At 42.9% G+C, this 27,436-nt stretch overlaps 1 protein-coding gene across 5 annotated transcripts in view; it reads right to left on the bottom strand.

Moving 5' to 3' along the window:
- CLEC16A (C-type lectin domain containing 16A) overlaps positions 1-27,436 on the bottom strand; it is a 188,080-nt gene that overhangs the window by 41,300 nt on the left and 119,344 nt on the right. For all 5 annotated transcript variants that reach the window (XM_090023182.1, XM_090023177.1, XM_090023180.1 and 2 more), the window contains exons 19-21: positions 8,619-8,770; positions 6,528-6,732; positions 4,622-4,789 (exon numbers count right to left, since the gene is read on the bottom strand). In XM_090023182.1, coding sequence (XP_089879308.1) covers positions 4,622-4,789; positions 6,528-6,732; positions 8,619-8,770 — 525 coding nt within the window. The remainder of the gene's footprint in view (positions 1-4,621; positions 4,790-6,527; positions 6,733-8,618; positions 8,771-27,436) is intronic.

Here is a 27,436-nt window from a genome sequence, read left to right as displayed (position 1 = left end):
AACAGATGGAGAACCACTTCTACTTCCTCTCTGATAACACTGTCAGTTCACTGCTGGAGAAAAAAGACTATTTGTAAAACCTATTCTTCAGTAGTCAGTAATAAGAGCAGCTGTTACTCAAGTATATTATACCTTCATATCAGCTTTTCAGTAAGGCTACGTGTACTTCCCCCTCCAATCCAGCCTGAACTCACAGAAGCTGGCACACACTCTTTAAGCAACTTTAGCATTGTGCCATAAAACATTTGAGCAACAAGATTGGGAGAAGGCAACTGAATAACCTACAGTGCCACAGTTGGAGCTTTGTGCATGTGTAATATGATACAAACACTCATGAGCCTGCTTCTTTTAAGTTATCCCCTAATTATGCTTGAAAATGTAAATTAATTTAAAAAAGAAAAGTTACATCGTCACAACAGGAAGGGGCTCTTCTAAAGGCAAATTTGTATGTATGCAACCAAAGCACTGAAATCACAGGCTATTAGAAATTAGTCATACTGAGAAATGCGAGATACCCCTACATACCTCTGAAGCCTATTCGATATCATTAGTTGTTTTTCCCTGCTGATTACCTCAGCAGACATACCAGGCTTAAATGCTACTTCACTGCTATTGGATACTGCTACCTTTCTAGAGAAGGAATGCATGGACCAGTAAGTTTGTCAAAAGACTGCAGAAAAGTGTGGAATTCGATCCTTTACCCTGAATTTTAAAACACCTTGACCCCTGCCCATAAAAGTAGAAGAGGAGAGCGATTCCTTCCCTACTATCAAAAGCCTCAACTGATACTCCATCAAGCACCCAGCAGTTAAAAAATAATAATAATAATAATAATAATGAAAATTACAGTTTCTCTTTACCCTCCTCAAAAGCCTTCTACACTATATTTATGCAGCTGCAATTTGAGATGTATAGCATGTTAAATATGGATGGGAGGGAAGCAAAAAGCCACGTGAAATAAACTGAATTTAATATCCAAACAAATAACCCAAGAGATTCTTTACCAATGTGAAAAGGCTCTGTCCTGTTTAAATGACACACCATTTCTGTTTTGAATTCACCTGAGTTTGCCACAGATTTTTCCAAATCTGTTGCACACAAATTCTGCAGATTTTAGGTCCAGCCTGATGCAGAGTATATGGACCTTGATGCTTTACTAGTGAAGTAATGAGTTATGCAGGACCAGAAAAGCAACAGGAGCACGAAGGGACAGGGGAGTATAAGCCCTGTATAGCTCAGGAACTGAATTTCTCATTCATTTTCTGTTTATAAGGGAGCAATGGATAATGGATCAAGGGCTTCAACCAGTCATCCAAGCTCCTGGGCAGGCTCCAAACGCAGGGGTGGGCTCTACTCAGTCTCCCATGCTCTTCTGCTTTTTGTGGTAAAAGCAACAGTGGACCAGAGAGGGCAATGGCACATGTGTCCTGCTGAACAGAACACGGCTTTGACAATAACTGAAGCAATATTTGAACACCACTGAAAAGTTTAAAAACCTCAGCTTGGATCTAACCTTCTGCCTCCCCCTTTCAGTCTCTTAATATTAAAAAGTTTATAGTGCTAATATGCTCTGTGCTATTAAATATATAATGGGAGTTACACCAGCTGCCAATACTTAAACTAGACCTGAAATACAATAAATCAAGTCCATTCTTCCAGTTACATCAAATAATTTTGTAATTGAAATCACATGCTGTCTTGCTAATTCATGAACCAGACAAAATATTAGATACCAATTGAATTAGTAGCTGTACAGTGCTAACAGTAGAGAATATAGAGCGAGATACAATGAATATGCATATGAATTACATTTTATTGTTATTTCAAAATCCACATCGTGCATTATAAGCTTTGGTTTTCCCAAGGAACTGTATAATGCTCCAGGAATATTGCTAAGAATAAATGCTTGCTTTTCCCTGCTTAGAACAAGTCTGTGAAAGAAAGCAGCTTACTTGCTCTACAAATAGAGAAACTACTCTCTCACTACAGTATGCAAGTATTTCACAACAGCCACTTGTAGCAATGAAATATTCAGAGACTGAAAGCAACTACAGGTGTCTTAGCCTACTCGCAGCTTGTTAGTTAAGTGTAAGTGCCAAAGCTATAAAGTTCAATTTGAAACAGGCACTAAAGGCTTCATGTTAAGATATCATAAGCCACAGTTCTGAAATCAGTAGGAGCTGTAAACACTACACGCACAAAAACGAAAAACCCACAGATCCCAAATCTTTGGATCTTTGCCTTTTTAACCAAGAGAAGCATGAAATTCTGCTAATGTCACCTTGGCTATGCTAAAAATAACAAAGCAGAAAATATAGTAAATCAAAAATACTTAAAAAAATAAATAAATAAACCAACCCCCACCAAACATCAGCCTCTTTCCACTGTAGGCACCATAATTTTACATCATAAAAAATGTATAATGTTTATGATTAGGTATTATGTATTGAATTAAACCGTAATGTTTTTAAAAGTTTATGTTTTAAATTTTTCACTCTTTATATCATATTGATTCTATTCTTGTTTTCCCCAAGTTTACCCATGCACACAATGAAACCCTAACAAGTTCTTGTCAAGTACAGCTGTCAATCAGGAACACCCAACAACGGTGTCAGCTGTTTTCACTGACATTACCATCATGTTCTCAAAATAGAAGCATTGTTAGGGGGTAAGGTCAATCATGAAAATTATTTTTTCATTCCCTCAAAGAAGTTCATTCTGAAATACTGAATAAGATTCAAAATCTTAGAATCATAGAAAATTAGGGTTGGAAGGGGCCTCAGGAGGTCATCTAGTCCAACCTCCTGCTCAAGGCAGGACAACCCCCATCTAGATCATCCCAGCCAAAGCTTCGTCTAGCAGGGTCTTGAAAACCTCCAAAGATGGAGCTTCTACCACCTCTCTGGGTAACCTGTCCCAGTGTTTTTCTACCCTCCTAGTAAGAAAAATCTTCCTCATATTTAACCTAAACTTCTCTTGCTGCAACTTTAGACTGTTGGATCCTTGTTCTGTCATCTGCCACCACTGAGAACAGTCTAGCATCATCCTCTTTCAAACCCCGCTTCAGGTAGTTGAAGGCTGCTATTAAATCCCCTCCCAGTCTCCTCTCCTCTCGACTAAATAAGACCAGTTCCCTCAGCCTGTCCTTGTAAGTCATGTGCCATAGGTACAGGGTGCCATGTGCATGTATGTGCACATGGCCGCCAGGCAGCTTGGAAAGCAGCTCCCACAGGTAAATTGGGGTGGGGTGGGCGGGTAGGATTGAGGACCCCATAGGGGTGGGAGTTGGGTAGGGCTCGGACTGCCGTCCAACCAGAGGTGGGGGGCGGTGTTTGGGGACTGGGGTCACAATGCGCAGCCACAGGGCTCCTGGCAGGGGAGGCAGGTGGCTTGTCTGGGGGTGGGGGGGGTGGGGCAGAAGGGGGAAGGGGCCAGTTGGGACCAGCTCCTTGCAGTCACGTGTCCTCCTGGGAAGGATCTGTGCCCCCAGATCTGTGCAAGGGGTGGGGATGGGGGCAAGTTGCCCACTGCAGGCTCAGTCTCCCTCCCTACTGTCCTTCCCCCAGCCTCTGCAGCTGGGCGGGTGCAACCTGGCACAACAGGGCCGCACAGGGGGCTGCACAGGAAAGCTGTTTGCTGCTGTGAGCTCTGCAGTGCCCTGGAAATGCATCCCTTGTATGCCCGGCAGCAGTGAGGGGCACAATTCCATGCTGCTGTGCCTGCATGCAGAGAACACACTGCCAGTGTAGTATGGAGCTCGCAGAGACAAGCAGCTGTCCTGCATGGCCTTGAAGTGCGCTGCACCACCAGATTGAACCTGCTGGGCTGTGGAAGCCCTGGGGGAGGGCAGCAAGCTGGGAGCCTGAGCTTGCAGAGGGCAGCTGACACGTGCCCCCACCCTGTGCATAGATCTGGAGGGCACGGGTCTCCTCTGTCCCCTGGGAGTGTGTGCAAGGGCAGGGAGCTGTCATCTCTCTCTGTTGAAGCCCACAGCAGGCAGGCAGCAGGAGGGAAGGAAGGGGAGAGCCAGGCTCTGCTCTGATGCAGGAGCTGCCACCTCCTGCAGGGAAGCAGGGGGCTGTGGACCCAGGTCCCTGGCCTTGTAGCCCTGGCAGCTGGGTGCCCCCTCTAGCAGGGCTGGAGGGGCCTGTCATTTTAATCATGGATTGGGGGGGTGGTGTTATTAGAGCATTTGTGACTTTTTATCATGGAAAACCAGGTTCCCTGGTCATCTTGCATCGCAGATGAAATTACCACAATCTGATAAGCAACATTTTTGAGTGTCTCCAAGTTTGAGGCTGTAAATGTTTTTAAATAATTCCCATTAACAATTTGGAAAATAAGAAGATAACACACATACAAGTAATTATACCTCATTTAAGATGCATATTCACAAGGTGCAGAGAAAACTTATCTGTACTTAGTGACCGCAAATAGAACAGTTTCACTTGATAAAATTTAATGGATAAAAGAAAAATATTTTTAAAAGGATAATAGTGGGGAACACACATTTCTGGTTAGGAACAGGCTATGATCAAAGTTTCAAGAGGCAAAGACTGGGCTATATATCACACATTCAAAATGGTACAACAATTTTTTTTGATCAGAAGTTCTGTCTTACCTGGGACTTTGTCAACAGATGCAAAAACTGAACGCTGTACAGTAGGGTCATTGCTGCCACGTCGTGACTGGTCATAAAATCTAAATGGCAGGTGCTGGGATGTAGATGCAGAGCTATGTCCAAAACCCATCACCTCATTTGAAGGTTGGACAGGAAGATCCAAAAGAGCTATGTAAAAACAAAACGTTTTTATTAACCAGATCTACATAAAGGAGATGGGAAAATTGCATCAACAGTTTACCCAGAATTCTTGTGCTGAAATTACCGTATTTTTCGGACCATAAGACGCACTTTTTCCCCCCCAAAAGTGGGGGGAAAACGAGGGTGTGTCTTATGGTCCGAAGGTGTGATACCCCAGAACATTTGTTTGCGGTCCCATGCGCCCGCTTACTGTCCGCTGCCGTTCCCATGCTGTGGATTGCTCTGTGTGTGGGGGAAGTCCCGCCTCCTGGAGTCTCAATGTCAGTCAGTCAGTCAGGTCACATGATCGGCACAGCGCACGCCTCCCCTGCGTGTGTGTGTGTGACACTGACAGACTGACAGGATTAGAACGTTGAGACAGGAGGCAGCTAGGTACGGTACTATTTTATTTTATTTTAGTATACCGGTACTATTTGGTTCAGAATATTTTTTTTCTTGTTTTCCTGCTCTGAAAACTGGGTGCGTCTTATGGTCCGAAAAATACGGTAATTTACAGACCAAGCTGCATAACCAGCTTATACTTGCCTCTCCTAAATACAAGTTATTTGTTGTTTCATTCTGCTCTGCAATTATAAAGAACAAGCAACAATGGCTCAAAAATGCACATACATACTAAGAAAGCCCACCTAAGCATATAGTATAGAAGGAAAAATGTATTGCTGCAGTCTCTTTCCACTATATATGTGATTTTAAATCACTTCAAACATTTTTAGTAACATAGGTTCAAAAAGGTCTTATGTTAGTTATAGCACTGGAGCAAGCCAACTTATTTGTAGATATGTCATCTGCTGTAGGCAGGCAAAGATTTTCCATGTGCATTTAATGCTTTAGTGCAATTGTGTGTGCTAGTGTTTAAGACCCTAACTCTGAACTTATTCTAAACTGAAATACCAGAAGCACATTTAAAGAAGTGAATTCTACAGGTTATAACTCCTGGGACTAGAAGCATAAGAATATTTCAAATGTACTTAATAAAATAACTACTAGAAAATGAAATATTCCAGGAATTGATTTTAAAAATATAGGCAGAATAGGTACCAGCTGGGCCTGAGTCATTAATTTCAATACTACTTCAATACTTTTTGTTTTTGGGTTGTTTTTTGTTTGTTTGGGGTTTTGTTTCGTTTGGGTGGAGGGTTGGATGCTCTGTTTTCTATTAGCAGATACTTGAGATTAAATTGATTAACAGATAGGAGTCTGTGTTTCACTTCCACATCTCTTTTGTCACTATACTCCAGTCCTCATCCATCCACACATTTGCTGGATAGCTCCAACATTCACAATATTGGGCTCCATTTTATCCCTTTGCTGTCTTTATTTTCAATTGCAACCTCCTGCCTACTTCAAAGTAGCTCTCCTTCCAACATCCCTTAACACCCACATAAAATGCCGAAAAGTCCAACTGTTGACACTGTTTTCTATGTAGCTTCTTAAACTACTTTTGTCACTGTAGCATCTGAACTGCTTCCAGGAAAGCATTCCATGATGCAACTAACATGTCACATGATTCCTCTCGTCTTCAGGAGAGGGATTAACACAGTGTAAGATCCATTGCCTAAAAACTGGACATCAATTTTTCAAATTCCAGTGGCCTGCAGTATTGTACTTCAGAGACTTTGTAGAGGCCATCAGACCAGACAGTTATGAGCTTCCATGAGATGCGGTAATTCAAAAAAATAAAATTAAAAAGCATGCACCCAATTACCTGCTATTCTCTGCATTTTCATACGCCGAGCTTGGATACGGCCCTTTGCAAGACGCTGCTTTGCAATGATACAGCGAATATGATCCGAAAAAATAAATGTGGCTTGGAGGATGGGAAAGGGTTTAGAGTGGGGGCTAGATGCAGGTTTGTGAATTATTATATTTAGAGCCCTACTGTCATCTTCTACTCCTGTTACCTGCATATCCTACAAAGAAAAAAAAAAGGAAGGTGTGAGCAAAAGCCTTGTTCACTTTTAACATTTCAAAATATAGATCAAATAAGAATGTATAATTTATTCTGAATATACAATTAAAACAAAGATCTAGGAGTACTAGTTAAAAACAGAGGCAATGAGAGTTACTATAACTTGGCACATGTTTCTGGAAAGTCAGTCCAACAAGGGCACACACAAATTCAAGTAAGTGAATTAGACACTAAAATTCTTATTGCCATTTTTTCTGGAAATGTGGGTACTGATAGCAGAATAAAAAGGTAAGAAACGTACCTGTTTCTGCTCAGCCTCTAATTATAGGTTAATATTTTGTTATAGTTAGCAAGCCAAGAAATTTGAATAAGGTATTGACTTATTTAGACTAAATAAGGACTAGTGTAAAAGAGTTTGAAAAATAAAGAATCCCCTTTTTTCTTGGAAAACTAAAGTTAAATTGATGGACTCTAAGATTTTTCCTTTCTTCAATACAACATATTTTGGATAACTTTGTATGAAAAAATCCTAAAACCCCTAGAAATTAATAGCTGGAAGGGACCTTGAAAGATTGCCTCCAACCCCGCTGCCTTGGGCAGGAATCAAATGATCCCAGCAAGGTGTCTGTCCACTCTCCTCTTAAATACTTCCCAAGGAGGTGGAGCAGTCCCCAACCTTGGAAATCTATTCTAGATTCTGGTCACCCTGCCCATAAAGAAGTTTTTCCTTGCAACCAACCTGAAGCCTTCCACTAACAGTTTATGGCCATTGCTCCTTGTCCTCCCCTGGGGTGCCCTAGTGAAAAGTTTCTCTCCCAGCTCCTGATATTTACCCCTTACTTGCTTATAGATGGCCAAGTCCATGCCCCCCCACAAGTCTTCTCTTCCTCAGGCTGAACAGTTCCAGATCCCTTAGTCTTTCCTCATAAAGTTTATCCTCCAAGCCCTAAACCATTCTTGTGGCCCTTCCCTGGGCCCTTTCAAGATTCTCCATGTCTTAAGTGTGGCACCCAGAACGGGACACACTACTCTAGCTGGGGTCTCACCAGCACCGAGCAGAGAGGAAGCAACACTTCCTTAGCCCTGCTCGTGACGCACTGGCTAATGCATCTCAATATGCCATTAGCTTCATTGACTACAGTGTCACACTGACAGCTCATGTTCATCCTGTGATCAATCACAACCCCAAGGTTTCTTTCAGCCATTGTGCTGGCCAGGACATCACCTCCTAACCTAAGTCACTGGTTATGTCTCACCGAACGAAGGACTTTGCATTTATTCTCATTGAACTGCATCTGGTTCCGCTCCACCCAATTTTAATAGTGAATAAAATATTTCCCAGGCAGGCATCTATTCTTTATGTTCCCATATTGTATTTGTGCATGCATTAACTTTTGAAAGCACATTTTAGTTGCCTTTTTTCTTTCTCTGTATATCTAACATGGCAGGTATTGGGACTTTCATATAAATAGGTTCAAGATTTTATAGCATGGATTAATTTGCAATTAATGTCCTGCTGTAGAAAAGTACTTTAGTGAGACCTAAGCACATTCTTGACTTCAAAAAGATATGAGGTTTAAGAATTCTAGTGAAAAGAGGTACCTTCTTGAACCGGACCCTGTATTGGGAAAACTATTTTGTCTGCAAGCTTCCATTTAATACACTTAGGAACTTACCTGAAAGATGGAAAATGCTATAAAGCTAACTAATAGTAGAATTATAAATAGACTTTTAAGTAAACAGAAAAATAGGTATGTTTATCTAATAATTAAGCTAAGAAGATTAGCAATTTGATTTTGCCATTTTGCATGCGAACAGAATTTTCACTTACAAAAATCAATCCTCAAATCTTACCTGCAAAAGGCCTGCCAAAAGCAGCAATCTTACCTGCAAAAGACCTGCAAATTTAACTACTCCCCAGCCAAGTCTGGCAACATCAGGCTCAACCAAGCTCATTTGGTAAATATCCACTGCCAGAAACCTCTGAACCTGACCTCCATCTTTTGTAATCACTGTACAAGCAATTAGATCACTGTTATCTAGGAAGACATAAAAAGAAAAAATAAACAAGATGGATATATTGCTCATTTTGGTCAGCATTTTGATGCATTAGAAATTAATGGCATACTTGACAGGTATCCAAAAATTACTTGTTTCTACTTCGTATCCCACATTTCCTTGTTATGCTAATTTATACATAAATCCTGCTTTAAACAGTATGATGGCTTATTTTAAGTAAATACTCTGAAGACCTTGTGCATTATATAGCCATTCAGGTTAAAGAACTATGTTTATTGTTATATTCACTACATTTGTATATCCATAGCATCACCTGATTTCAGGGATAAATTTCCACCAAATAGCATCAATTTATTGTATTAGAATACAGGTCTTGAAGAACCTCCAGGTTCAGACTCCAGTCTCCTCTTATTGCCTGCAACTTTTGCAGGTGTTTGCTCCCACTACCCCTACTGGAAGACTGTTTCAGAAACTTATTGCTCTCAAAGACAGAAAACACTTAGTTTCCAGATGAAATTTTCTTTCCTCTCCCATCTTTACTTAGAATACTGCCTTGTGGCACCACATTAAATACTTTACAGAAGGCCAAACAGATGTGTTCTACTACATTTTCCTTGTCCGGAAAACCTGTTATTTTGAAGAGAAAGCTATCAAAATTATAGCATGATATGCCTTTGGTAAAAACTTATAGCATTTTATTCTGTTTTCTGCCTTCCTCTATTTCTCTAATGATTCTTTCCTTCTGATTTGTTTTAAAACCTTGCATATGCTGCTGAGATACTACTAACCTGATATTTTTAATGAGCCAGATCAGTCCCCATCAGCTTTACTCCAGTTATATTATATCACTCTCACTTTGATAACCTTACTAAAGATCTCTGCTACTGAAGTTGCTATTTCTAGTGAAACACAGATAAAACATTCCTCACTCACTCCCAGATCTGACTTTATAAATAGCATTAAGTCTGAGCTCTACTTCTACCTCAGACATTATTTCCATATGCTCATTCAACTGGTATTTTTTCCTTCAGGCCTGCTAATGCAGTGATGAACTTAATTTACTTTTGGAATGTTATATTTACTCAAGTTATCACTTACTAGTCCTCCCTAGCCCCCAGTCACTTCTCAAAATAGTAGCCCATGCTAAAGGGTGTCCATCAGTTGCTGGATGGTCTGTCTCATAGAGGTTAGCAATTTTTCTAATTAATATCCTTATCACTTGTTAAAGTCCCACCAGCAGATATATAGGTCAAATATACTGAAATGTGTTTGATAGTGATAGGGGTTACAGTAAGATTTTTTATCATTAGAAACAGACTTTATTCAAACATTTTCATCTATCTAAAAGGAACTACTACAATTTGAAGTGTTAGTTATTTGCTTCATAGTTGGTAGGGTCAGAAGGGACCTGAGCATATCATCAACTCCGACCCCCTCCCCAGGGTAGGAGTAAGCACCACTTCCCTTGGAAGTTGGTTCCAGATCCTAGCCGCCCTGACAGTGAAGTAGCGCCTCCTGATATCTAGCCTGAATCTACTCTCAGTCAACTTATGGCCGTTATTTCTCGTTACTCCCAGTAGTGCTCAGGGCAACAGGGGCTCTCCCACAGCCTGCTGGTCCCCCTTGGCCAGTTTGTAGATGGCCACCAGATCCCCTCTCAGCCTCCTCTTTAGAGGCTGAACAGGTTCAGGTCCTGTAGCCTCCGCTCGTACCGCCTGTTTTACTGCCCCCTGATCATGCAACTGATGATCCCTCCTTTGGACCCTCTCGACGCTGTCCACATCCCTCCTGAAGTGTGGCGCCCAGAACTGGACACCGTTCTCCAGCTGCGGCCTGACCAGTGCCGCATAGAGGGGGAGGATCATCTCCTTGGACCTGCTCGTGATGCATCTGTGGATGCATGACAAGTCCAGGTGCAGTACCTTGCACTTGTCAGTATTGAATCCCATCCTGTTCTTATCCGCCCACCCCTGTAACCTGTCTAGATCTAGTTGCAGCCTGTCCCTCTCCTCCAGCATGCTCACTTCTCCCCACATCTTAGCGTCATCCGCGAATTTGAACACCTCACAGCTATTTGTGGAAAACTACTTAGTACTGATCATTGCTGCAAATGCAATTGATCTAAAATGCAATATGCTATTTTATTTATAGATATTAATTTATAAAAACTTTAAAAATCCTTACTATTAATATGTAAATTTATTTACATCTCTTAAGTGTTCAAAGACTGAAAAATACTTGACGTAATATTAGTTGTCTCAACCTAGCCCCTCAAGTTAAATACAGTTTCTTTTCATGGAATACACCAACAGCATCAGAAATACTGGCCAAATGACCAGAGCTGAAGGTGCAGAGTACAGATTACTGCAGTATAAAGATAAATGTCTGATGTGAATAAATACATTGCATGCACAATTTAAAGCTGTATTACAGAACAAAAGCAACTGTGGCATCAACAATCAGATGTGAATACAGAAGCTATGTCACTACAAGAGCACATAGAAAATACATTTTTCAAGAGATCTAAATGTCATTTAGGAAACTAAGTTACTAGGTCTCATTTTAAAAAGCATGCAAGTCATTTCTGAGAGCTTGCTCTAACAAAATTTCATGAATAATTCAAAATGCATTTATGCCCTATAAACTCAACAATATTGATGCCAGGTGACAATGGGGTAAAGTTAAGCAGGCTCTAACTCTTGCAGGTGACAGCCACATAACTTAAAGCGTTTGCAAAATATTTTATTCTTCTATCAGAGGACTATGTCTGTATGTAAAGTAAAAGTTTGACTCTTCTCCATTAAGTTTTCATAGTTACATAATTTCTAGGGTCAGAAGGGACCTGAGCAGATCATCTAGTCGGACCCCCTGCCTTGGCAGGAAAGAATACTGGGGTCAAATGACCCCAGCAAGATGTTCATCTAACCTCCTCTTAAACACCCCCAGGGTAGGAGCCTGCACCACTTCTCTTGGAAGCTGGTTCCAGCCCCTAGCCGCCCTGACCGTGAAGTAGCGCCTCCTGATATCTAACCTAAACCTACCCTCTGCCAGCTTGTGACCGTTATTCCTGGTCACTCCTGGCGGTGCTCGGGGGAACAGTGACTCCCCCAATGCCTGCTGGTCCCCCCTGACTAGTTTGTAACAGGCCACAAGATCCCCCCTCAGCTTTCTCATTTGGAGGCTGAACAGGTTCAGGTCCCGTAGCCTCTCCTCATAGGGCCTGCCCTGTTGTCCCCTGATCATACGAGTGGCCCTCCTCTGGACCCTCTCCATGCTGTCCACATCCCTCTTGAAGTGCAGCGCCCAGAAGTGGACGCGGTACTCCAGCTGCGGCCTCACCAGTGCCGCATAGAGGGGGAGGATCACCTCTTTGGACCTGCTCAAGATGCATCTGTGGATGCATGACAAGGTGCGGTTGGCCTTCCTGACTGCCTCCCCATGTTCATCTTGGAGTCAATGATGACCCCAAGATCCTTTTCCACCTCCATGCTGACAAGAGGGGAGTTCCCCAACCTGTAGGTATGGTGCCGGTTGTTCCTCCCGAGGTGCATCACCTTGCACTTGTCTGAGTTGAAAACCATCCTATTCTCATCCGCCCACCCTTATAACCTGTCTAGGTCTGATTGTAGCCTGTTGCATCCTTCCGGTGTGCCCACGCTCCCCCCCACATCTTAGTGTCATCAGCAAATTGGAACAGGGTGCTTTTTACCCCCTTGTCCAAATCACTGATGATTTTCCTCAACATACTTTAGATTTCCATCAATCTGGCAAGACACTCAACTTCTGAAAACTTCATCAAGTAGATTTGGAATAAACAATGTATCTAGCACTACAAAACGTTGATTTATTTTCACTGATTTATTATGAACACTTCTGTTACCAGCCCCTGAACAGATCTCCAGAGGGCTGTGCAAAATTTCGCCACCCATTTTGTTTCTATTCTGTTTCTACCTATTTCGAGGCTGAAACAGCAAAATTGAAACAGAACAGCTATGGTTGAAACAGCCTTGAAACAAAATGAGGCAAGTCGAAACATTTTGCCATTTTGACACTGTTTTGCCCATAGGCTATAATGGGGAAGGGTGAAACAGCCTGTAACTTTGTCACTTCTGGCCAGATTTGGATGAAACTTGGAGGAATGATAGCCCCTTCCATGGGCATGAAGCATGCCAAGTTTCAAGAAGATAGGTGTAGGGTGTTCGGGAAAGCTGCACCCCAAAATCGTGAAAGTAAAACTCATGTCACGTATGTGTGTTAAGCCACAGTGGGATCAAAACTGCAGGCATACTAGCCCCTGCTGAGGCCATGAAGCCTGCCATCTTTCAAGGAGATGGGTGCAGGGGCTTCTGGGTTCTGGGGCCCTGCACCTCAAGCTACTACAGACAAAACTCATGACATGGGTGCTTGTGCAACTGTGTCCGTCTTGAAGCACAGGGGTGGGGAAGGGAACCACTGCAGGCCTGGCTGCTAGGGCCTGCTGTGGCCACAAAGCCTACCAGCTGTTAAGGAGATAGGTGCAGGGGGATTCTGGGGCCCTGCACCCCTAGCTGCTCACAGGCAAAACTCATGACATTGGTACTTGTGCAACTGCTGCCTCTCATCAGGCAGCAGGACTGAAGATCCCCCATCACTTGCTACCAAGACCTGGGGGTAATAATTGACCCAAGTATGAACATGAGCCAGCAGTGCAATCCTGTAGCCAGCAGGGCCAACAATACACTGGTATGCATCAATTGATGCATCTCCAGAAAAAAACATTGCAAAGAAGTGATTCTCCTGCTCTACTCAGCATTGGTGAGACTGCAGCTGGAGTACTGCGTCCAATTCTGGGCTCCGCACCTTAACAAGGACGTGGTAAAGCTTGAGTGTGTCCAAAGAAGGGCTATCCATATGATCAGAGACTTGCACAGCAAGCCATATGAGGAAAGGCTGAGGGACCTGGGATTCTTCAGCCTGAAAAAGAGAAAGCCGAGGGGGGACTTGGTAGCAGCTTACTGCTATATCAGAAGCATACATCTAGGGCTTGGTGAATAACTGTTCACCAGGGCACCCTTGGGGAAAACTAGGAGTAATGGTCATAGTCTGGACACCCTAGTTGTGAAGTAGTTTTTCCTAATGTTGAGCCTGAAATGATCTTCCAGGAGTTTGTGACCATGATTCCTACTTTTCCCTAAATGTTTCCCACTTAAGTCACTTAAGCTCTGCTTCAAGACAGGATTCCTGAACCTGCTTGGCTACAAAAGTTTTTTTGCTATTAGCACCCTCTGTTCTCCGCCTACTTTCTATTAGTGCTTCTCCATAAGCCCAGTTAATGGCCACACAGACTGTAGTTTGTCCAGACGGTAAAGCATGAAACCTTATGTCTCTGCCTATAACAACCAAAGTAATATAAATATTAAATTTCCTATTGCTGCAATTTTATAGTGAAAAAAAAAGATCTTACCGGAAAGGATAAATGTCAAGCATGTAAATGCAAGAGTAAAGGTAAACAGAAAGAAAAATCTACATTGTTCCTTATAAGAAATGGTTTCATTTTAGAGTTAAGACCAAAAGGTACATAACTGTAAAAAATATTCAAGCAACAGAAAGGAAAGCTACACTATTTAGGGAACTGTCATAGAAAAACTTTTGGATTTATATAGTAGCATGTACCCACTTATCCTTTTTTTTTCTAGTTTAGAGAAGGAAGAATAGTCTGAGAGCGAGTAGTCAAACCCATTTCCACTTAAATGACCTTAAAAAACACGCATCTATGCTACAGCCACTCACTAAATGATGTGCTTCTGTGTTAGAAACCTGACTACAGATAAATTAAAGAATTTCAGGTTGAGTGATACAGAGATACTACAGAAAAAGATCTGGGAACTAATGAACCACAAACTGCATGAGTCAACAGCATGACAGTGTTATGAAAAAGGCATATATCATTTGGAGTTGTATTAAGAGAATATCATATGCAAGATGAAACATACTTTTTCTCTATTAATTATGGGTGAAACATATTATAGTCAGAGTACATCTTAAGTATGTAATCAAACTAGTAGGGACATTTCCAGAGGAGAGCCACAAGAATGATTCTGGGAACCTTTGAACATCAACATGAATAAAACCCTATTCACCCTGCTTTTTACTTGTGACATACCGTAACATGCTTTGCATATAGAGTGCATCTAAAATGAGAATGGACAGCTTGTAGGACTCTCTAGACATATGGCTGCTGGAAAATTCAGGGCACTGGACTTGTGCATTTGCACCCTCCTCCCCTTCTGATGTCTGTTAGCATCTCCGTATAATAAAGCTCCTATTTCACAGCCCTGCTGATTGGTTTTAACTCATTCCAATGAAGGTATTTTGTTTTTGTTTCAACCCTAAACTAGCATATTAGCAAAGCTTCTAGTTGATTTTTAACTAGATAAAAATGTGTGTAGTTTTATATGCAATGATACACCTCACCATCTGTACCTTCTTTTTCAAAATTCTAGATTACCCATGATTTTAATATAATAAAGGGCTTAGTCCATCCATCTCTCTGTCTGTAATGCTCTTGGAACACTCGTTTGGATTACTGAAACAACCAGAGTGGTCCAAGAGCATTATGAACAGGAGGCGTCAGTAGCAGCGCACTGCCATGATGGCAGCGACGGAGCAGGGAGGCTAGGCCAGCACCACTGGTCTCGCCCTGGCCCTGCTCCTTGGAGGCAGTGGTGGGGTGGAGTGCTGGCAGAGGGGGATGGAGGGGACTGCAAGGCAAGCTTTTCGCCTGCCCCTGGGAGGCGGTGGTGGCATAGGGCAGGGGCGGGCTCAGAGTTAGCAAGCTTCCCCCCATGCCCCCGTCCCCCTCCATCATTCTTGACAGGCAATTTGCTAATTCTAACAATAAAGAACATCTAAATATTGGAACAGGTAACCTATGGAGGAAGTAGAATTCCCTTCAGTGGATCTATTTTTTTTAAGAATAGGCTGGACAAACATCTGTCAACAATAGTCTAGACATGTTTGACCTTTCCTCAGAGATGAATTAGATCAAGTGTCAGTAACCCACAGTCCCATGCCTGGATCTGGCATGCAAAGTCCAGTGTGGTCTGGGAAGGTCCTGCCTGTCCCAGGGAATATGACAGCACTAATTTTTACTTAAAACTCCCCTTTTTGTCACTGGGAGTTTGGCATCTAAATATCTTTTTGGGTTGGGCCCTGTTAACATTAATATTTTGACAGTGAACTGTTATAAAACTAAATTGGAAAAATTTTGTTGCTTATCCATGTTTAATTTATGTCAGCATGTATACATTTTTAAAAATAATCACACTGCTTTGAAACTTAGTTAAATAAAAATACCCACTGAACATTCAGTGCTGAACAATCCAAGAACTCAATGGTTTTGTGGATAGTAACGTAGCCATGAGGCAACAGGTTACTGAAAGAGAAAATATTTTAAAGCCCCTTTTATTACATTGTTATTTATGGAGTCATTTATAAAAATAAAATGTTGTATTATGCAAATATAATTAAAGTCAAGCTTCCTTTCTCAGGAAGTACATGCATTGTTTATGAACTGTAAAGTAACTGGATGAGTAACCAAAGAAAGTCTTTGGCGTTTGCAACAGACATGAATAGCAAATATAATTTTTTTGCCGTGTTATACAGTGTGTTGTAAAACTTTCTGAGATTAGACAGGGCCTTATATCTGAAAATTATGTTATTTTCAGGTAATGACACTTAAAAAAAAAGAAAAAAAAAAGAGATATATTAAGCCATAATTTACAATGAAGTTCTCAAGACAGCTGCACTTCCTTTCTACTCATTTTACTGCCTATTGCCTAACTGCATTTTAGCAATGCATGTAATGGTCTGAATTTGTTAAATACTGGCCCAAGTAGATGCTAGAACTGTTATGCTCACTCAAGGGCAAAACCAATCCATTTGAGTGAAATGTGTTACAGAGGTATTAGAAAAACAGGACTGAAGGCTACACAGCTCCACTAATTTGGATCTTAACCTCCATGATTTAGGATGCTGAAATTAACTCTGAGATTTACCTTATATATGGCACGGTAAAGCAAAGATGAAGACAGCCTTGAATAAGAGTGGACTTTACTGGCTTTTATAAAACCATATAGGAGAATAAAGAAAACGGCAATGAGAGTTGAAATAGCTGAAGAAAGAGACAAAGACCACCAAAACAGGCAGATTTGACTACAATCTACTTAAAGAGAAGCAAGACACTGAATCAGGTTTTCCGTTACTTATGCCATTGTAGTGGGAGGCCTAATAGAACAGGAAACATCTGAAGAAAATTCTAGGAGCATGTGAAAATCTATATGGTTTATTAATACTAGTTTGCAGACTATGGCTGCATACAGATGTTCATTGCTAGCAGTGTCAAATGTCCACCATTACAAATGATTCCAGGAGAGGGAGCAGTGCAGATGTGCAGTCTGCAATCTGCCCTTCTTCCCAGCTCCTTGCACCTTCCCCAGACCAGGGTGATCCCAGTCTCAGGCGAGTGTGGGCTGCTCCAGTCCTCCTGGTCCAGGCAGGACTGGAGTGACAGGGCAAAGTCTGTTTCTCACACCAGGGACTCTGGTGGGAGAAGCAAGCAGGGGTTTCAAGGGGCTACTCCCTCTGCTTTCAGGTTCCAGGAGCAAAGCACATGGAGCAGCAGGGCAAAGCTGAACCACCCCACACACCTGGGACTCCTGTGGACTGGTTCCCAGTACAGCCAGCTTCCCCTTCCACCTGCTGCTCAACTGAGTGGCAGGAGCAGCAACGTAAAAGCCACAAGGCCTGGAAGTTGGGCTTGTGGGGGAAGGAGAAGTATCACTGTGCATTTGGCTCTGAGCAGCCAAGAAGAGGAAACAGAAGGGTAAATCCTGCTTCTCTTTTCTGGGTCTATAGGATGGGTGGGAACAGACACCCTGCACGCTGTCTCTAGACTGGAATGACCCTGGTCTTGGACAGCACAGGTACCTTTCCCTTGGCTCATGTCAGGCCCCAATATCCATGACATTTTAAAATAATGAATGTAGGTCTCTTTGTTTGTCTTGAGGCTTCACTTTTACAAAGTTTTCCCTCAACTGTGAGTCTATTAACAAAAAGCTTCTCATAATCATACAATTTCAGGAGCTGGGGCTTTTGAAGACAAAACAATCAGAGATGTTTAATAAGAAAATAAGAGTTTGTGATGCTTTCACTTAGGTATGCATCAGTGTATCAGAATTACATATTTTACAAAAGAATTAGAGACTTAATGAATTGGTCAGAGTTGAATACAAATGTTTTAAACAAGTACCTATTGTTGGTGAAAGTGTACTCACCAGCAAAGGAAACTAATATTTTATTTATTTTAAATAATTCTTCATCAGTATCTACAGTAAAGTCCACTTAATATAAAGTGAGTGGAGTTCTCTACGTTCATTCCATGTGAAAGTCCTGTAGTTAAGTCATAACGTTCCCAGGTCACATCATGAGCAGTTACGTAAGTGCTCATGGCTGATGCAACAGATTGTCTTGACCCAGCACAGAAATGAAGACATGCTGCTCCTGCCCAGAGAAAGACACAGCTGACTAAATAGTGACTTTACAGAAGACAATGAAAGTCAGGATTAAAGCTTGCTAACATCTCCAGAAGAGTATCAGATTGAACCCCAAGATATATGAATCCACCAACAGTATTTTAAGAAAATACTAAATAATAGTATATATTTTTGTGCATGTATGTGTGTTTCTCAAGTGTACCACTACATACTGGATAGAGTGGCAATACTCTGAAAATCACTACATGCCAAATTTCTTTACACACTTGCATAGTTTGTGCTAACAGAATGCAGTTTGAAATAACAGCAGCTGCAACCAAGATTCTGAAGCAATGACCAAATGCACAAGGTTAAGCTATCAAATTAAACTAAGGATGATTTTTACATAAAAGGTTACTTGCTGTATAGGATTAAAGCAGCCACCTACATACACCACCTACAAATCTTGCATATCCAGATAAAGGTAAACACACATTCTCGCTTAACTTGTACTTTGGGACTGTTTACTGTAAAATATCAGACTGGAAACGTAATGGTACATACCATGTCTGACAGCTGCAACCTACCCATCAATAGGCAGTAACTGTTCTGTGGAACACCTGACTCATTTCCAAATACACAGTCACATATGTACTTGTGAACCTTTCAGCTTCATGTTAACATGTTTTACAGAGTGTACCTTCCTCCACCTTTCTAATTGAAAGAGAATTTTAACCTCTATTTCACACTTAAAACCACAATAAATTTAAGTCATCAACAGTTTGCAGAGGCTCAACTACTCCTAATAAATTCTAGTGCCTCAGTATTTAGAAGTTACTCTACTGCATTTGGGGACAAAATAAACAAAACTACTGTGGTGAATTAAGATTTGTAGGTAGTGTGATTTTTAATTTTTTTTTTCTTTAAGAATGCCAAATTGTCTATTCCTATTAGCCTGAACTCCTTACACTCCACTATGATCATACCAACAAATGTCATAGGATGCAAAACAATGTTCAGAAGGGCCATTAGACTGCTGGTAAATTCATCAATATATCTACTAATTAAATACCTGATATTTAATCTCTCTCAAGCTTTTGTCAGTGGTTGAAAAAAACAATCACATTACCCAAAACTGAAGTACAGTATATGAATTTCAATAAAAATTCACAGTTCTAACAAATGAAATTCATTTGCTTTGCTTCTTCTAGGTAACGATGGGAAAGAACACCGCAAAACAACCAAATAAATTACATAAGTAAATCTTAGTAGCTGAATAAGGTGTTCAGCTACAAAAAAACTGAAATAAATGTTCTTGTTTAGATCTTGCATTACTAGAATATCCATTAATTGAATGCTTTCCCAAAGCACTTAACTACAAATGATACAAGGAATAATATTAATTTTATATGCCCCCACTTCATCTCCCATAATCTCTCAAAGTGAGAAAGGATCAGCTTCAATTGGCCCTGCATAGATACTCCTTCCTCAGTATCCACTTGTCACAACTGAGACTATGAACAAATGTGCATTCTAGCTGCTGTATAAGCGGCACGGAGAGCTGTTGCACAGCAGCTGTTACACTCAAGTCTACAAGGGCCTCTACTATTATAAGTTAAACTACATTGCTATAACTTTGAATAAAGCAGGTTGAAAAAAAATTAGTTTTATTGTTACAGATTCATACAAACGTAACAGCTGCAACTCTAACAGCTTGTATTGGTGTCATCTGAATATTATACAACTGTTACATCTGTCTACACCCAGAGATACAGAATACAGCAATAGACAGACCTGTGATTTGATCCTGTATGGCATCTTTGTTCTTCATTGCAGAAAATGGGTAATTTGTGCTAATCCCAATACAAGTACAACAATTGTTACAGATTTTTCTGTTCCTCAGCCACTAACAATGCCACATATAAAGCTAAGTACTGTAATACCATTATCTGTGAAGAACCTCAGCCTGTTTATTTCCTGATGAGTTTTGAAGCGTTAGCAAAAGGAACCAAGATGATGCCGTTCTTTTCAAGCTTCAAAATAATCCATAGGTACCTATATGTACCTATATAGCCAAGGCTGCAACTGAACTCCAACTAGCTTCGGGCATCAAGGACAACAAAAAGTCCTTTTCCAGATATGTGGGGAGCCGGAGGAAAAGCAAGGGCAATGTTGGACCCCTGCTAAACCAGATGGGGCAACTGACAACTGACGCCTAGGAAAAAGCCAACCTATTAAATAGGTACTTTGCGTCAGTCTTTCATCAGTCACACGGGATGCCCATGCCTGCTATGGGACAGGCAAATCTGGGTGAGGGGGATCCCCTACCCTCCATCAGTGCTGACCTCGTGAAGGAACACCTTGAGAAGCTGGATACCTTCAAGTCAGCTGGCCCTGACAACCTGCACCCCAGGGTACTCAAGGAGCTGGCGAGCGTCATAGCCCAGCCCCTGGCGCAGATCTTTGAAAACTCCTGGCGCTCTGGTGTAGTGCCAGAAGACTGGAAGAAGGCCAATGTGGTGCCGATCTTCAAGAAAGGGAGGAGAGTGGATCCGGCTAACTACAGGCTCATTAGCCTGACTTCCATCCTGGGGAAGATCTTAGAAAAGTTTATTAAGGAGGCCATCCTTGAGGGACTGGCCCAGGCTAACATTCTAAGGGACAGCCAGCACGGGTCTGTTGCGGGTAGGTCTTGTTTGACCAATCTCATTTCCTTCTATGACCAGGTGACCTATCACCTGGACAAGGGAGAAGAGATTGATGTCATATATCTTGACTTCAAAAAAGCTGTTGATCTGGTATCCCATGATCACCTCTTGGCCAAACTGCCCAGTTGTGGCCTTGGCTCCACCACGATCCGCTGGCTGGGAAATTGGCTTCGTGGTCGGACCCAGAGGGTTGTGATTGATGGCAGTCACTCATCATGGTGCCCTGTGACCAGTGGGGTCCCTCAAGGCTCTGTCCTGGGACCCATACTGTTCAACATCTTCATTAACGATGTGGACATTGGAGTCAGGAGTGGACTGGCCAAGTTCACCGATGACACCAAACTTTGGGGCAAAGCATCCACGCCAGAAGATAGGCAGGTGATCCAGGCTGACCTGGACGAGCTCAGCAAATGGGCAGACAAGAACCTCATGGTGTTAACACCGAAAAATGCAAGGTTCTCCACCTTGGGAGGAAGAACCTGCAGCATCCTTATAGGCTCGGCAGTGCTACATTGGTTAGCACTACAGAAGAAAGAGACTTGGGGGTCATCATTGACCACAAGATGAACATGAGCCTGCAATGCGATTCTGCGGCTAGTAAAGCGACCAAAATGCTGGCGTGCACCCATAGATGCTTCTCGAGCAAATCCCGGGACGTCATTCTCCCCTTGTACTCGGCCTTGGTGAGGACGCAGCTGGAGTACTGCGTCCAGTTTTGGGCTCCACAATTCAAAAAGGATGTGGAGAAGCTTGAGAGAGTCCAGAGGAGAGCCACGCGCATGATCAGAGGTCAGGAAAACAGATCTTACGATGACAGGCTGAGAGCCATGGGACTCTTTAGCCTGGAAAAGCGCAGGCTCAGGGGTGATCTGATGGCCACCTATAAGTTTATCAGGGGTGACCACCAGGATCTGGGGGAACGTCTGTTCACCAGAGTGCCCCAAGGGATGACGAGGTTGAACGGTCACAAACTCCTGCAAGACCGTTTCAGGCTGGACATAAGGAAGAATTTCTTTACTGTCCGAGCCCCCAAGGTCTGGAACAGTCTGCCAGCAGAGGTGGTTCAAGCACCTACATTGAACACCTTCAAGAGTAAATTGGATGCTTATCTTGCTTGGATCCTATGACCCCAGCTGACTTCCTGCCCTTTGGGCAGGGGGCTGGACTCGATCTCCCGAGGTCCCTTCCAGCTCTAATGTCTATGAAAATCTATGAAATCTATGAAATATAGTCAGATTATGCAACAGACACTGAAGTAGTATTGGACAAAAGTCAGGGGACTACCCATCTGTGGGGGCATCTACCCAAGTGTTTTACTGTGGAGTTGATCAATTAGCTCCGCATTAAAGCATCACTTTCTACACATGCACCCCCCTATTAGGCTGAAGTAAACTAATTCACTCCACTGTAAGATAGTTTGCAGGCAGTTCAGTGGTCCGTTTGCAAGTCAGCTTGCATCCCCCACTCTTTGAGGGGGAGCCTTTCAGCTTGGTGAGAGGAAGCAGGGAAAAAGGAACCTTCTGGGGCCAAGGACAGTAAACAGGGCACCTTACAGGTAAGTTGGCTAGGGAATGTGTTCTTGAAAGAAGGGAAGCAAGAGAGGGGAGGCAGATTAAGAAACCCATGGAAATGGGTGGAGAACGTCACAATGCCAGAGCTACTGCCACTATCTGCATCATGAAGCATCTGTCCAGGCAGAACCGCTCAACATCAAGACTTCGGTCCAGGTCCGGGTTTGGCGCTGTGGAGACTGTGGCTTCCAGGTTCCTTCTGGTAACAGCCAGATGGGGGAACATCTGCAATGTGAGTGGTGCCTCCTGGTGGTGTCCCACATGGAGCAGGCAAAAAAGCTACAGGAGAAAGTGGTGAGGCTCTGAAGCATCCTCCACCATGAGAAGCACATCAGTTTGATGCTGGAAGAGACCTCCAGGACTGTGGAGGTGTCAAAGGCAGCACTAGAGAAGGGAGAGAACAGCGACTCCAAAGAAGGTAGAAGCTGGAAGCTTGTGACATCTGGATGCAAGCAGAAATCTCCATCTCCACCTGCAGCAGTTTTCATGGAGAACAGATATGGAGCCCTAGTAACAGAGGGGTAAAAGCACATTGCATTGGAGGACGACAGGCCAGCCCTCCTCAAGGTGGGAAGGATCGAGACCATCACCACCAAGAAGGAATGCATGGTGATGGTTGAAGACTTCCTTCTTTGGGGGACAGAGGCAAACAATTGTCGGCTCAACTTGTTGTCTCAGGAGATCTGCTGCTTGCCCAGAGCCTGGATCTATGGTGTCATGGGCAAATTACAAAGACTCATCCAGCCCTGTGACTACTACCCTATGCTGCTCATTCATGTGGCACCAATGATAGTGCCAGGGGAGACCTTGAGCAGGTCAAAAGTGACTACAGGGTTCTGGGTGCAAGGTTAAAGGGGATGGTGGCTCAGGTGTTATTTCTCCTCAACCCTTCCACTCAAAGGAGAGGACCTGGGCAGGAACAGTCATGTCCTGCAGATCAGTGCATGGCTGCACAGGTGGTGTTGCCAGCAGGGCTTTGGCTTCTTTGACCACAGGATGATGTTCCAAGAATAAGGGCTGCTGGAAAGAGATGGGATCCACCTGATGAAGAGAGGGAAAAGCATCTTCACAGATAGGCTCACTAACCTAGTGAGGGGGCCCTTAAATTAGATTTGCCAGGGGATGGAGACCAAAGCCCTAAGTAAAGTGGGGAAGTGGGTGACCTGGAGTGGGCAACAAGGGAAGCATTCTCATTTGGTCCTGAGAAATCAGGGCAATTGACTTGTTACCTTAGGTGCTTGTACCTGAACACACAGAGCCTGGGAAACGAGCACAAAGAATTGGAAGTCCTTGCACTGTCACAAAACTATGACATGATTGGAATAACAGAGACATGGTGGGAGCTTGCATGACTGAAGCACCATCATGGATAGGTACAAACTGTTCAGGAAGGACAGGCAGGGGAGAAAAATAGGAGGAGTTCCACTTTGTGTAAAAGAGCTGTACAATTGCTCAGAGCTCCAGCAGGGTAGGCCCATTGAAAGGTTTCTGGGATAGGGTCAGAGGGGCGAGCAACAAGGGTAATGCTGTGGTGGGAGTCTGCTATACTACAGACTACCAGACCAGGAGGAAGTGGTGGATGCAGCTTTCTTCAAACAACTAGTGGAAGCTTTCTGATCACAGACCCTGGTTCTCATGGGGAACTTCAAATCACCCTGACACTGACTGGGAGGGCAATACAGCAGTGCACAAGCAATCCAGGAAGTTTCTTGAGAGTGTTGTGGACAAGCCAGTCTGAGCGGAAGAGGAGTTCAGGAGAACTGGCTGTACTTTAAAAAAAGGCAAGCCTTACTGAGAGGGCAGGAGTAAATCATCTCAAGTGTTCAGGAAGGCCAGCAAGTATGGTAGAAGACCAACTTGGCTTAGCAGGGAACTCTTCAGTAAGCTAAATCACAGAATGGATCTTATAAGTGGAAACATGTACAAAGAACTAGGGAAGAGTACAGTATTGCTCAGGCATGCAGGAATGAAGAACGGAAAGCCAAAGCGTAACTAGAGTTGTAGCTAGCAAGGGACATGAAGGGTAACAAGAAGGGTTTCTAAAGTATGTTAGGAACAAGAGGAGGATCAGGGAAAGTGTAGGTCTCTTACTGAATGGCGCATGCAACCTAGTGACAGAGGATCCCGAAAGGGCTTATGTGCAAAATGCCCTTTTAACCTCAATCTCTACAGGCCAGGTCAGTTTACAGACTACTGCACATGGCAGCACAGTTTGGGGAGGTGGAGAGCAGTCAACTGTGGCAAAAGAACAGGTTAGGGACTATTTAGAAAAGCTGGACATATACAAGTTTATAGAACTGGATGGGATGCACCTGAGGGTGCAAAGGGAGTTGGTCAATGTGACTACAGAGCTGTGGGGCATTATCTTTGAAAACTCATGGCAATCATGGAGAGGTCCCAGATGAATGGAAAAGAGAAAATATAGTGCTTATATTTAGGAAAGAGAACAAGGAGGATCCAGGGTCAGCCCCACCTGAATCACTGGAAAAATCATGGAGCAGGTCCACAAGGAATCCATTTCTAAGCACTCGGAAGAAAAGGTTATTAGGAACAGTCAACATAGATTCACCAAGGGCAAGTCATGCCTGACTAACCTGATTGCCTTCTATGATGACATGACTGGCTCTGTGGATACAGGGAGACCAGTGAATGTGGTATACCTTGACTTCAGCAAGGCTTTTGATACAGTCTCCCACAACATTCTTGCAGGCAAGCTAAGAAAGTACAGGTTGGATGAACAGACTAAGGTGGATAGAAAACTGTCTGGATCATCAGGCTCAGAGGGTAGCAGTCAATGGCTCGATGTTTAGTTGGCAGCCAGTCTCAAGTGGAGTGCCAGGGGTTGGTCCTGAGGCCAGTTTTGTTCAAAATGTTGATCAAAGACCTGAAAGATGGCATCATGTGCACCCTCAGCCAGTCTGCAGATAAAACCAAGCTGGGGGGAATAGTTGATATATTGGAGGGAGGGTTTGGATTGAGAGAGACCGAGACAAATTGGAGGATTGGGCCAAAAGGAATCTCAGGAGGTTCAATGAGGACAAGTGCAAGGTCCTGCACTTAGGACGGAACAATCCCTTACACCAGTACAGGCTCGGGGCTGATTGACTGGGCATCAGCTCTGCCAAAAAGAGCCTACAGGTTACAGTAGATAAGCTGAATATGAGACAACAGTGTGACCCTGTTGCCAAGGTGCCAAACAACATACTGGGCTGTGTTGCTAGAAGTGATTATTTCCTTCTATTTAGCACTGGTGAGGCCACATCTAAAGTACTGTGTCCAGTTTTGGGCACCCCACTACAGAAAGGATGTGGACAAATTGGAGAGAGTCCAGCAGAGGGCAACGGAAATGGTGAGGGGGCTGGGGCACATGACTAGAGTGGTAGTAAACTGACACCCTGGACCACCTGCCAGCCAGGGCCGTACTGCCCCAGGTCAATGTGCTGCAGTTGTGGGCGTGTGTGTAAACACCGTGCCCAGAACAGTAAACTCCAGCAGAAACTGTGACAGAGTTTATTGTGTCACATTAATAGCTTGTGTAGATGAACCCTATAAGCACTAAACCAGAGAAATGGAAACTTATATCAAAAGCACTGTATTTAAATTTAAACCTACTTGAATTTAAAAGATGTTACAGCAACTAAGAAGGAATTCTGCATAAGCAACAGCAGTAGATTTATTCTAATATTCTTTGTTTAAAACTTATTCAAGGTATTCCAAGTACTATTTCATAGATTTCATAGACATTACGGCTGCAAAGGCCTCTGAAGATCATAGAGTCCAGCCCCTGCCCCAGGGACAGGAAGTCAGCTGGGGTCATAGGATCCCAGCAAGAAAAACATCCAGGTTTCTCCTGAAGGCATTCAAAGTAGGTGCTTGAACCACATCCGGCAGCAGGCCATTCCCAACCTTGGGGGTTTAGACAGTAAAGAAGTTCTTCCTTATGTCCAGCCTGAAACGGTCTTGCAGGAGTTTACTGCATTCCATATTTAGTTAGCTTCTAGTGGGCATCAAAAGTTCTTGCTAAAACTATTTTTGTTATGCTGGGAACAGTCTACTTATTGCAGTTTAAGTATTTAACAGCTTACTGTATATTTGTAGATAACATGCTTCCTTCCCCACAAAGTTAGACATCCAAAACTGGGGTGCATGCTTTAAGTAAGGAAGCTGATTTCTGTGCCATAATGGAGGCATGGCGATGCTGGAACCTGGCTCTGTTCTGGGCACCAGGCTGAAAGCAACAGAAGCAGAGTCCACTCGTCAATCACTCGCCTTCTCCTTGCAAGCTTCAAATAGGCAGCAGCCATGCTAGGGTTAGCTACAGAGGTTGCAAAGAGAGAATGAGTGACACTTATCTGAATACGTCCCTGCTCCATACAGCCTGTATTCAGCCATGATTCTGGAAAAAAAATATGTTGTTCATTCTGCCTTTCCAAAGCAAGGTGCATGTCTTATTTGGATATGTGTGGTATATGAGAAAATATGGTACTTGTTAAGCAAAGACAGGTACTTAGCCATGTTATTCTGAAGTCAGACAGAAGGCAAGGTAGAGATGCACCTTACAAACTAACTGGAACAGAGATGAATAAGTTTTTGTGAACAACAGCTCACTTCATGAAGCATCTGCTGAAGTGAGATCTTGATCTTGAAAACTTATGCATCTCTGTTTCAGTTAATCTATAAAGTGCATCTCCACCTTGCCTTCTGTGGCAATCCTGTAACACTTTCTGAAAAGACAGAACTTTGACATGTGCCTCAGTAAAGGGTTAAACTGTTGTGCAGAAAAGGAAGTAATAGTTGTATACAGTACTGCCTCAGTATTCTCCCCAACTAGAAAACTGGTTCAGTAATGACAAGTAATATACAAGACACCTAGAAATTATATTTACTTTGTTATT

Source organism: Crocodylus siamensis, chromosome 12, assembly GCF_052110815.1.
Source record: "Crocodylus siamensis isolate JL-2025a chromosome 12, ASM5211081v1, whole genome shotgun sequence".
Taxonomy (NCBI): domain Eukaryota; kingdom Metazoa; phylum Chordata; order Crocodylia; family Crocodylidae; genus Crocodylus; species Crocodylus siamensis.
The sequence above is the reverse complement of the archived record's forward strand: the minus strand, read 5'-3'. Positions and strand labels throughout refer to the sequence as shown.